This window comes from Oreochromis aureus, linkage group 15, assembly GCF_013358895.1.
Source record: "Oreochromis aureus strain Israel breed Guangdong linkage group 15, ZZ_aureus, whole genome shotgun sequence".
In the NCBI taxonomy this organism is placed as follows: domain Eukaryota; kingdom Metazoa; phylum Chordata; class Actinopteri; order Cichliformes; family Cichlidae; genus Oreochromis; species Oreochromis aureus.
The window spans coordinates 13,272,650-13,285,693 of record NC_052956.1 but is presented as its reverse complement, the minus strand read 5'-3'; the positions used below and the strand labels follow the sequence as shown (position 1 = coordinate 13,285,693).

The following is a 13,044-nucleotide window of genomic DNA, read 5'->3' as shown; positions in this document are numbered from 1 at the left end:
AATGACAGAGGGCTTTCAGCAGTGGTTATCTCTCCTTTGCATAAAGTCCCCTTTGCATTACTCAGTGCATGAATGGCGTTTGAATAAACACACCAGCCAGCTCATATGGAACCCTCCACGGGTTACAAGCGAGTGGGTGTGTATAAACTCATCTAATTTGTGGTCTTCTTCAAAAATGACAAGGTTTGATCATAGATGGAAGAAAGTACATTTCCCAAATGGCACAAGGGTATTTTCCTATTAGTCACAACAAGCTAAAGGAGCAAGAGTCATTTAACATCATAATGTGGCAATTATTTGATATTCCCATCTCCTTTCCCCTTTTTAACTGGTTCACACACAGTTATCTCCACCTGAGCGGCTTTCAGGGAAGTGAAAAAGGGTGTTAACCTGAGACTTCTAATTGAAAACGAAGATCAAGATCAACACAGAAAGCATTAATCTAGTGCAGTGAAAATTGTATGTTTGCCCATGCATTCCCTGTGTTCGGGCTTAAAATATTATTTAGATTCTTGATTAGAAAATTAAGTCGCAATCATTTCTTGCTGCATTAATTTGCATGCATTGACTGAGGAGGTACCTGAGGACTTAACGCATTTGCAACGCCTTAGTATTAGGCCAGAGGGCGCTTTAATTTTAAAAGGAAAACAGCGTGCCTGTCAGTTGATGTCTTCTCTCGGAGCTCAATAAGCATTCCTTTCATGCTGTGTGAAGCTCTGCTGACTTATATGGAAACCCTGAATTTCTCCATAATTATGCTAATGGTCCAGATGGTAGCATCACGAGTGCCATTCTCTTTGATATTCTCACACTGCAGAGGGCTGGTGTGCAGACCCACGCAAACCAACACACGTTCAAAGTCAGTGTTCACACCACCTACTTGAGCCCATGTAAATTAATTCGCGGATCCTTTAGCTGAAAAAAGCCCACTCGTCACTATTAAATGCATGTGCTTGTATTTGTTTGGGGGATTTGGCAATTCTTGTGAAGTACAATAGAGTCGCACTTCAAAAAAAAGGCGGGTGTAGGTGTCAGTATCCTTTATTTATCTACACATTTGCTCATGATTTACTATGATTTTTACTGTCTAATAAATAGAACAATAAACGGCGATGTGAGTGCACTTCAAGAACATTTCAGTGACATTTGTGAAGGTTGAAAAAAAGCATCCCAAGGTCATACACTGTAAGGCCATGCATAAATATTCTAGCGATTTTTATTTGAGAGTCCCCCCTTTAACCACACACTCGTGCACAAACATACACATACGCGCGCACAGGCCAGTCATTCACTCACTCGAGCCACACAATAACTGTGTTCATCCAGGCTTGGACTCTGGTGGCGCCCATCAAAGAGCTCCTTTCACATCTCCGTGGGGATTAAATGGGACCTCCACCCTTTCTGGGTGGCTGTGCGCCGTTCTACCTATACCTCCAGCTGATGCACTGGCCCATGAAGAACTGCCCATTTGGGGCGGATGCTGATAAGGTGCATGTAGTGTTAAATCAATAGCATAGGCCTATACACATGAGCTGCAGATATCCATCTTCTCGGTGCAATGCATAGCATAGGATAGAGGCTGTTTTGAACCCGTTAATCAGATAGAAACGCGATATGCTCAGCAGATATTGGATGTCTTTCCCCGTGAAATTTAACCAGCGGTGGAGTCTTTGTGTGTATGACGCACACACCTTCACTTCGGAGGATGGCTCGCACTTGAGAACAGTCTGTTGCTGGAAGGCTTTCAAGTCTAAAGTGGAGTTATTTGCATAGGTTAAATATTCGTGCCTTTCAGCAGCTTCTGTCGATATTACGGATTTGCTGTTCTGCCAATTTTAATTCCTTTCATTCCACTCCTCCCACATTTCTGGAATGATGGTGAAAATTGTCGGAAGGTTGATGCTTGAAATCCCGTAAAAGAGCTTCTGAAAGGGAAGTCACGAATGACAAAACACAAAGTGGGCCCACATATCCCACTGGGGTGCAAAGGAGGAGGGGGGGGAGAGATCAGTGCAAAGCTATCCTGCTGACATCACATCGCTTGTCCACGGAGCATGGCCATTTAGAGCAGTGTATAAGCTTTACAGTGTTTTCTTTATCTGCCGAATTCAGCAAAAATACCTGAAGTGCTAAATCACTGCTGGTCGTTTGAAGCCTGAGTGAGATTGCTGCTTATTTCTTTGACTAGACTGTCTCTGGCCGTGGTGCTGAAGAGAGATCGAGCGGAAACGTACTAATCGAGTGTTAAATAGAGTTAACATTTGCCCTTTATCACATGCCACTTCGGTTACAAGATAATTTAATTTGATCAGTGGCATAACTTTGTTTGATAATTATACAGTCCAGAGCCTCCTGTCTCAGATTTACTTTGCCTTTATGAGTGCATTCAAACCTGATAGTGATTTGAACTGGTTGCAAAAGTTAGCTACTATTACAGTGTGCACTTTAACGATTGCACATTTATAGACACACCTATAAATGCCTGCGAACTTGGTGGGCAAGTTATGAGAGGAAACTGGGAAACAGCTGCCTAGAAACATGCTACGAAGAGAGAATTAAAGTTTTACACTGCTAGCTTTCAATTATTTTTTCTCCCTTATTCCGCCATTCCATCCCTCGCTCTATTTCCCTCCTCCCTGCTCGGCATGTCTCTCCGTCTTTCTATCTGTAGTCTATCTCCATCTCCCCTTTCTCCCCTTCTCTCTCAGTCGCGCTCACTCTCTCTCGCTCTCTGTTGCGCGTTCACAATACTAACCTTGGCTCGACGTCAGAGCCTGTGCAGCAGTGCAGTATAATGGGAGCGCAAGGAACCCAGAGCGCCTCATAGGGGGGTGCATATCGCTGCTGTATCCTCTGCTTGGCGCTGTCTAGCTCTTTTCCAACCCACTCCAGCTCCTCACCTATAGCCCATGCTTGGGCTCCCTCCTCCCCACTGGATCCGTACCCTTCGACATGGATGTCCCACCGTCCCGCGACCCCGAGGATTGCTGTTTCTTGGCGCAGTGAAGAAGGAAGAGGAGAACGGGAAGGGGAAGGAATCATGCCGGGACTGCTAATGGATTTAGGGAAAGCGCAAGTGACCATGCCGTGATCTTGCGCATCCAGGGCCGCCGTTACCCTGCCTTGCCCAACAACCGTAGAAGAATTACGAGGGAATCGAACCCGCGCACCGAGGGGAATAACCACTGTGCATTTTTTTAAAACAACATGAAGATTACCTCCCATCATCTGATGATAACTAGTCTTGCTTTCAGGTCCAACCTCAGGCTGATCCCGCTTCTGCTGCTGTTTCTTGGTTACTCTCGCGGGATGCCACACGTTTTAAGATTTGGTAAGTAATCTGTTTATAACAACGTATCATCGACGTTACGATGTCTAATCACAACAACTATTCATAAGACTGGCCACAGCGGCACGACACATTGGCGGGATGCAGGCTGTAGAGATATTTTTTGTCCCACTCTTGTCATGTTTTCCGTTAAGAGTTTGCAAATAATATCGTCTGCACTTTGAAAATCGCGTTTAGCCGGCGAATATTTTACAGTGTGCCTTTATAATGTCACTGTTTTTCGTAACAGTGTCTTCGTGGGGTTTTACTTAGTGCTTCATACGATCAGCGACGAATGACGCTTTCCAGTGAACTTGAAATCACCGTTACAGTAACTCTGGACGCTTAAAGGCAGGAGTAGTCTATGCAACAGTTCACGGCTATGAAGCTCACCACCAGAGCCGCCGCTTAAATCTCCTAACCCTGCATCCTGAATCATCCCGTAGGTCTTTTAAACTGCTGACTCCCCAGCACATCCTCTGCAGTGAATGTTTACATGTAACCATTAGCTTGCTTTCCGAGAGTAGATCAATTATTGATCGGTGAAAAGTGGCGATCAATGCGCCGGGCAACGGGCTACTTTATATCCGAAATCAGAGTGAAGAGCTTCCCATCTGGGAATTCCCACGGTTTTGCTTAATTCACACGGTTATTGCCGTTTAAACAGATACTTGCTTGTTTCCAGTGCTCACTGGATGTGCCCTTACCCGACACTGTGTCTCAGATTGGCTGTGTAATTCGGTAGCCCAAAAGTTGAGGCACTCCTTTAAAAAAATCTCCTGGTGAGTTAATTAGACACTTTAAAAGGATTAAAGAAGTAATTCTTCAACACTTGCCACTACGGCGAATTTTCCCCGGTACATAACTTCAAAACAGTGCCATTAACGCCCGTGTTCCTGTCTGAAAGTCACTAAATCGCAGCCTCCCGTGGCTTCCTCTGATGCTTAATTAGATCCGTCTCAGGGTGGCTCTTTCTGCCGCTCTCTGTTGAATTTACAGAGAACATCTTGGAGTGACAGGGGAGCCGCCACGACAGCGGATGTCATCAAGTGTTGACAACACATCCTTACAATCCCCAGTTCTCCTGAGGGTCCTGTTTAAGAGTCAGGCCGCGTCCGCAAGAGCCGCCGCTATGGCAACGGGATGTGCTTGTCTTCCTGCTCCTTCCTCACCAAGACGCGCGATTTCCCTGACAGACGCCGGGCGTCTATTCAGTAATCCTCGGAGGACGGTAAAGTCCTTGCACTGCCTAATAGCAAAGTTTTCAAGGCGGCAAATAATATCGAACATTCCCAAGAGACAAAATTCAGATATCATTCTGACCATGGTTACCGCTTAATGCATATTTATAGTTCGTGTGTGCGTGTTTTATCAGTGCAAAGGTTAGACGTGTACCTCCCCATACCAAAGATGTCGCCTGTGCTGACAAGCTGGATCTGTAAGGCATCCGGCATCAGCAAGACAGACAGAACCGTGTAAGATAAGAGGTGTTTCGTGTCACTGAGATCTTTTGCCCTGGGTGAACCCATGCTTGATATTTTCTCCTACTTCTGGTGGAAGTGACAGTCAGAGCGGCTGGCACGCGTCTAGGAGCCAGGGCTCTGTCCGTGGTCCTGAACAAGCGCTCGTTCAGTCGCACGGACTTGGCAGCACGGCCGCCTGTTGCTGAACAACTCTTCCTTTTCACAACACACTGACACACCTTCTATAAACAACTTAGTCTTTGTTTTTTTTTGTTTTTTTTATGCACTATAATATCTGTCATTCAAGCGCCACACACGCTCTATTGTAAAATGGCTCCATTTTCTGCACTGTAATTCATTCTCCGTAGAAAAATAAGTTTATGTGTCTGTATTTGCTTATGAAAGAGCCGAGTTTCCAAAAGAGAAATGTAGTTAAAATAGAGATTTATGTATTAGTTTATATAAAAATAACACAACATGTCAGTCATGCATGCACACGGGAGAATTACAAATCCCTTTAAAGACATTAGAGTCCATCCAGTGCATTTCTTGTCCTGGAGGATGTGCTTACTCAGCAGATAATCCCAGCTGCTCCTGCAGAAGGCTGGCTAAATGAGGAGGTCAGCTCCCCTGGGTCCGTCTGTTCCTTTCCTGCCCCAAGATCCCTTTTGCCCAGACAGGCGGCTCACATTGTAAAAACCACTGTTCTCCTGTCAGGCTGAGACCTCTACACAAAGACACACTGTAACACTACGGCATAGTCAACCTTTTGCATTCATAGCGCCAGTCTCACCATGTAGAGCGACAAGTGTCGGAGGAGAGATAGAAAAAAAAAAAACAGTGTTCAGGCCACCAGCTGCAGGCAAATATGCTGAGCCCATTCCCATACTGAGTTGAGTTATTATGTTCAGTGTTCCTCATTTATAAATCTTACAGGTAATTTATTTAGTTAGATGCAGAAAATAGAGCCAGCCCATACAAGTTGTAATAAAAAACCTCTTGAGAAAAGATTCTCTCTTCATTACTACTTCACATTTGCCTTCTGGGAGCACTGAATTACACTTTTTTTAGCTACTGATGTTGCTAAGGGTCTTTGGGATGGAGAACAAAATGTTTCTGTCGTTTAATTTTCCTTTTCCACCCTTACAATGAAGGCTGCACACATAAATATGCAAAATGCCCGTTTTGAATATAATCTGAAACACAACTGCTTAAAATACATAAAATTCCAATTGTGTAGAAACATCTGAACCAGCTTCCTGAAATAATTAAATAGCTTAGTGTCAGACGCTTCTAAAGCTCAGTTTTTCTCACTCACAGATGGCCTGTTAAAATTCAGTGAAGTGGAAATTCAATGTTTTCTTTCAAATCTGTCCCATAACCTGAAGGATCTCATTTTATTTATTTATTTTTTCCATGCAAATAACATTTTGTGCATGATCCTATTTAGCTGCCCCCAAATGTTCTGTCACACAAGCAGTGAGTCATCACATCTGCTATTCCAACCCAGATGACTTTGACTTACAGACCCGCATGTTATTCTAAAAATAAAGAAATTCAATTGGAGAAATATCAACAGTGAAACTGAGACCGCCTTTTAATTCTGATGTCCGTAGTCGGTCTGTGACTGTGAGGTTGAGTGATAACCTTATCACTGCCATTTGGAAGCAGCGCTGGCAGATGCAGTGTGTCCCTGGGCTGTCAACTCCTGCTGAAAGCATTGTTGACTCAGAGATACTCATTTCATTTGTTTATTTCCTGCTTATACTTATATTTCCCCAGTACAGACGTGTGGGAATATTTATGACTAAAACACAACATTCTTTTTCATTTTGGAAAGGAAATCAAGCTATTTTTTTTCCAGTCCACTGGCAAAAGACACAATCCCCTCGGGTAGAAGAGAAGTTTATCTAACTCCTTCCACAATGCTGTGCCAGAATATAGGCTCTCTTTTGGGTGTCTAATATTTAAACCGCTTTATCCCCTCGTGGTGGTAAAATTAGAAGGTTGTTGAAAACGAGCAAGGATAGAGGGAACACATTCAATGGGAGTTTGTGGTTAATTGACTTTATTTGCTTTTGCTTTCTGCCAGCCTGAATTATCAGCATGCTGGAGTTTAGTTTAGGATTGCAGGAATTATGGCTAACACCCTGTGCCCTGGCCCACTGCCAGCATGTTCACAGCAAACACATTTAAAATGGGCACAAAGCTGCTTAAAATATTCATGTGTCACTTGGCCCCATCATAGCTTATAGAAATATGAAACTATCTCTGCTCGCAAATGATTTCCATGGTATAAAAATACCCACCGTGGGTTTCAAGAACAAAGAGGAGATCTGTCTTACATTAGCATGCAGCACCACACATGGGCTTGAAGCAGAGAACTATCTAGATGGATTTCTAAAACATGTTTACAGTCCGGAGTCTTTGAAGGTCTTGCTGTCATGCCTCAGTTACAAAAGGCTCAATGGTGATTAATTCAGGGTACATATTTCTTGCCATTTTGAAATGGCAAATATCTTTGAGGTATGAAATTAGTTTTTTTTTTCTCAGCATTAAGTCCTATTTTTTTTTTTTTTTTTTTTAGGTTTACCGGCAACTTTTGAAAAGATTATTTACATTGAAGGAGGCTTTAGCTGATTGACCTTGTTTGCAATGTAATCCTTTCTTGCATAACAGCCTCTTTTAACACAGTCTGCTTTTATTTTTTTTTGTTGAAAATCAAACAGAATAAATCTGAGACCTGTGCTCCTTTACTTCCTAGCGCAAGGCTTGCCTTATGTATCGGCTTTCATTATTCACAGTCCGTCACTCTTTGTCGTTGTCACTCAGGGATTTTCCCGGGTATCAGAAGGGTTAGAGGTTATATGTGCAATTGCTCTGTGAAACTGTCCCTTGAGGAGAGCCTACAGCACGTCTTGCTGCGTTGCTGCTGTGGCTCAGAGCTGACTGAAGGTCGGAGCTGAAAGCACTCACAGGGAATAATTTTTTCTTTTCCTTTTTTCTTTTTTTTTTTTGCATCTTTTAATACATGTGGGACTGTCCTTCTCGCGATCTCACCAAGGGAGCTGGAAGTAAATTTGAAGTCACTGAGAGGTGTAAGAAAAACAAGAGTGTTTGTTAGAGAGGAAAAGAGAGAGAAAGAGAGAGTCTGTGTAAAGTGTGAGTGAGATGAAAAAACAGTGAGTGTTGAGGCGTATACAGAGTAAAGATAGATTAGTTTGCCTCAGAGCGGTCCACTCTCAGCCCACTCTCAGTTGTGGTCTTTTATTACGGTTTTTTGATGGCTTCTATGAAGAGAGACGGAAAGGACAGTAGAGTATGCTGTGGAAATGTAGTGGGAGGCCAGGAGTCATGCACTGCATCTCTGAATAAATGTCAGCAGTATCATATTAGCAAGTTGAAAATTTGCCTGGGACTGCAGATATGCATGAAACAGCTTTTATAGGAGTGAAAAACTGAAAATAGGTTGGTAACACAAATGTCCTTGTAGTTCCTTAGAAGAACTAAAACCCAAAATGTGTTTTCATTAGCCAGTCGTGTGGACATATTGGGTTTGTCTCCACTTCAAATAGACTATAAAATAGTGCGAATCAATAAAAATCAGCATGTTGGGTTGCTTCATTGAATATTGATAAAGGAAAGAAAACTGGCAGCATAGCAAATAAGGAGTGCCAAATCCCGGATGTCCCCTCTCCGTGTATCACAGGTTACCATCTGTGAGAATACAAACATGAATATTACAAAATAAAAAGCAAATGTGTGCTCAAAGCAGAATATGAGGGATTGTGCTAATATTGCATTGTGCTGTGAATTAATGACTTAAACAGCCACAAGCAGCAGCAGCTTGAGCAGGACCACATGGTTTTGAAGTGTTCCACACTTCTGAACTGGCTGTGCTTCCAGTGTTGTCACAGGAGACCACTCAGGAGCTGGAACAACATGTCATGCTTTGTGTTTTACTGTAACAGGAGGTAAAAGGTGCAAGATCTTTAACTTTATACTAGCTCAAGTGCACTAATTGCCTTTTAAGTGATTGCTTAATAGAAAGAAAATAAAACCTGGCTTGTCACCTGTTTATTACGGTAAGATGGCAACGGGGCTAATTGAGAGTAAATGTTTACAGTGTATTTGTTGTATGATTGATGCATTAAGACAGTCTCTGATTGCCTTTTGTTGGCCGTGGTTTTTTTGCTGAAGGGCTTGTTTACCAATATGTACTCATAGTTTTAGTGTTTTAAAGCTGTGCCTTAACTTGAGCCAGTCAGATGTGAATTTCAAACACACAGATCAGGTAAACATTTCTGAAGGCATATATGCCATAAACGATAGCATTGACGTCCAAACTACATGGGATTCTGAAGTCAATCGATTGCAGAAAGCCCTCCGGCTGCGTTGGCTATGATGCGAGGCACCGAACAGGTCAGGATGTGGTGATTCACCTTCATTTCCAGCCAGCTGAATAAAGGAATAAAAGAAGGAGCGGAGCTATGGGTTGAAGGAGAGAAAGCAAAATTCGGGCTCCCATTGACAGCATAGAATGTCAGATGTATGAACATTTCTCTGTGTGAACCAAGGACACAGGGGGAAATGGGCTCTGTGGGAGGACATATTGAGGCAGGCTTACTTAAAATCATGTTCTTTGAACCAGCATGACGCTCCATTGTCAAGGCTGCACAAGGGCTATGCAAAATGCCTCCCCCTGCAATGTTGAATTTATTTTTTCTCTGCTTTCACTCAGAGGGTTTGTAAGTGTTTGGGTAGCTTTCTGATGTTGTTTTGATGACAGTTTTGAATGAAAAGATGAGATTAGACATATGTGAGGGGAAAAAAAACGCAACAGTATAGGAGAGCCTAAGAATTATTAAATAAAGCGAAAGAAACCACAGAGTTTGCAAAAGCGTTTGATGAGGCTTTAATAAGATAAGATAAGGCTTTAATGCTACCTGGCCCTGCTGCAGTAGGTTTTGATTGTGTTCTGCTGTTTGTCATCCACGCTCAGAGACAATCCAATTGAAATGACCTACTAAATCTGGCCCTTCTCCAAACATTACAGTGGACTGGAATAGGCTTGGTTTGATATTCCCATCTTGCACAATTTATTTTAAGAGCCTGAAGAGACATAATGAAGCCAATTGCTTCCATTTCTCTTACACAGCTTCCCATGAGATATACCCACAGCTTTTTAAAAATGACAAAGAACCCTGAATTTGCTACCCAACAGGGTTCGATTGAATGCGGGAAATGGTGAAATCAACTTAAAAAAAAGAAGCAGCAGATCAGGAGGAAGATTAAAGCAGGAGCCTTCATTTTTCACCCATTTCACCTCTTTAGCCTTTTTGCTTTTATCCTGAAAAGATGTTTTCTTATTTAGTTTGAAAAACTACACAACTGCACATATTTGAGGAGCTTTACTTTTTAATCTGCTTTTTTTTATCACTTGCCCTCTGGCTATTTTCCTGCTAAAGTCAGTGTGCGAGTCTCTTTCATTTCTTTCTCTTTTTGCTACTGTGCAGCTGCCTGTGTTTGCAGAACAAGCAAGACAAATTGACACACCTTTGCAGCAAAGTGTACCTGTAGCTCTGATTATCAGCTAGCTTGTGTACAACAGTGGCTGATGGGAGGCTGATGAACCCAAACTAGGAGCTGACATTTTCCTGCCCTGTGGCTGAGGGAGAGAGGAGGGGTGCAGGTGTCCGTTCGGGTCTAATGCGCCATCCATTCAGTCGTTTAATTGAGTGTCTTTTATCTGCCTCTGGTGACCTCTTTTATTCTCAATTTCTCCCTCTTCGTTTCCTTCCCTCATCTATTTTTTTGGTGCCCCACCCAGCTCTCTCTTCTTCTGTCTCTCTCTTTTCTTCCCAAGTCAAAATTCCTCTTTTTGCTTGTTTGACAGCACACCCATCTACCTGCATCTAGCTCTGACTTTAGACATAATGGCCTGCTGTTTTCTAAACCAATCTGATGGGCTGTGAGGAGACAGTATCATGCTGAGGTGCACTTTCAGCATCGAATTAATATCCAGAAAATAGACTTTTCTGTCCATTTTCCTGTTATTTTCTCCATTTCTTTCCCTTTGTCCTTCACTGCCCTTCCTCTCCATGTCGTCTTTGTTTCCCCTTTGGCTTTCAGCTTGTCTGCTTGTCATTCCTCTACTTTGTTCTGTCTCACTGCGATCAAACCTTACTTCTCCCTGTCTCCTGATCTCAGTGTCCTTGCACACAATGATGAAAATCCCCGTACTTTGGCATACAAAGTCGAAACCTCAATTTCAAAGCAAGGAATACCTTTTCAGTCGAATATTTTCATTTTCGTACACCCAGTCTTGAAAAAGAACATTATATTTGAGCTTTCATCACCATTTAAATTGTGCCCAACATATAGAGCATATGCTATCATTATTACCTCAACACTCTCCATTTCATTTTCACAGCAGAAATAGCTCTGGTTAACTAATATAGATTTACTGCAGAGGAAAAACACTCTTGTTTTAACGCATTGCAACCCACTAGCTGTTAGTGCTGTTAATGCAATCTTTGCCCGAACATCCACTTATCCACTGCACATATGTTTTTCTTTTTTTCCCCTCAATATCTTTTTGGCTTGTTAAAGTTTCCAGGCATCCATGTCATTATCTCCCTGAAAACAATAATGCCCTTCTTTGCAAAGATCTCTAAATTTATGAAGATTAAAAATTATTATAATTAGATTCAGTAAATCCAGCGAACGGGCTCATCTTTCTACCCTTCTCCATCGCCCTGTGAAAGCCCAACTGTTAGAATTAAAGAGCTGCCTCCTGAATTAATTCTTGACCTTTGCCTCTAACGGGAGATAACATCTGCCCTTCTACAAGAAAGAAAGTCTAATTTACTAGCCATTTTGTTCAAAATTACATTGGTAAGGGTGTAATACAGGGCCATTTTGATGAACAAGAGAACAGTGCGAATTAGAATGAGTGCAGCAAAAGGAGCAAGGAGGACAATAGACTCTCATATAATTTGCCGAGACTTAATTGCAGCATTATAAATTGAACTTCTTTTTGGCTCTGCACCAGGGCTGAATACATATGATAAATGTTATATGTGTTGTAATTTAAGGCTATCCTGTTAAAATATTCTCCCTATATAGGAGTGTTTTTAGCGCTTGAAATGAAATGTTAAGAAATGGTGCGATAGTGAGACGAGTGTCTTAACACCCTGCTTTTTGGCAAGTATGCTGGAGACAGTTAGAAATCCCTATGCTTAACTTTTAAGACTGTGAGATTACTGTTAGTCAAGTTCTTATCTATATTTATTTTGTTGAGCGATACAGCTTGAGGGCTGAAGTATCCAGGGACGCTCAACACACCCAATCCATCCTGCATTACGCTTCCCAGTTGCGATGCCGTAAATGGCGATATTATCACAGTGGGGAAAATTAATATAAACCAAGGATGCACATGCATGGCCACAATGTTCTCCAGGCTGGACTCCTTTAGCCTGCAGTGGATAATTAGCATCTCTCACACGTGCTTAGGCTTGATTAAAACTCAGTTTACAGTGAGCAGTGCTGTGAGGTCGCCATCTGTCACCTGCCGAGGCCACCATGAGATGTACTCTAGTCTGAGGGAGTGAGAAAGACCCTGTGTGTGTGTGTGTGTGTGTGTGTATGTGTGGGTTTGTTTCATAAAGTAGAGAAAAAGATGAGGCATACGAAGAGAAATGGCAGTGACAGGTGAGGCATGAAGCAGCAGGAAACATTCTATTAAATAAGTAGCGCTGCTCAGTCCCTATGGCCTGTATATTAGACACAAATCACATATTTTCTGTGTGGGCAGAAAAAGTGTCTGACTGCACTTTTGAGATTTGTATTATTTACGTGAACTGCATAACCTTGTGACTGCAGTTTTAGGAATGCTCATGTTTATACATGGAATTCAGATGGGAAGTCTGAGAGCTCTAAGGCTCATAAAACCCACAGTGTGTGAAAGCCACTGTATTTTTCCCCAAATGCATGTGCATTAGTCAAATAAGACTTTTTTTTACCCCCCTCTAAAATACAGAATAAAAATACAATGCTGCAGCTGTAATATAAAGTACATCACAACTGCAAAGTGTATATTTGTTCTGATGATGATGAACCGAAAACATTTACATACCTCACCACAAAATGTGGAAACAATGCACATAGACTTTTTTTTTCCACAAATAAATAAATAAATAAATAAATCTTATTTCCATAGTATCCTGAATATTTCATGGTATACCCTGGAAC

The 13,044-nt window shown here is 42.1% G+C and overlaps 1 protein-coding gene across 2 annotated transcripts in view; it reads left to right on the top strand.

Annotated features, from left to right (window-relative positions):
• The first annotated feature begins 2,862 nt into the window (after nucleotides 1-2,862).
• The window catches only part of LOC116324147 (glutamate receptor ionotropic, kainate 2), a 64,624-nt gene continuing 54,442 nt past the window's right edge, over nucleotides 2,863-13,044 (top strand). For both annotated transcript variants that reach the window (XM_031744709.2, XM_039598560.1), the window contains exon 1: nucleotides 2,863-3,331. In XM_031744709.2, coding sequence (XP_031600569.2) covers nucleotides 3,208-3,331 — 124 coding nt within the window. In that variant the 5' untranslated portion in view covers nucleotides 2,863-3,207. The remainder of the gene's footprint in view (nucleotides 3,332-13,044) is intronic.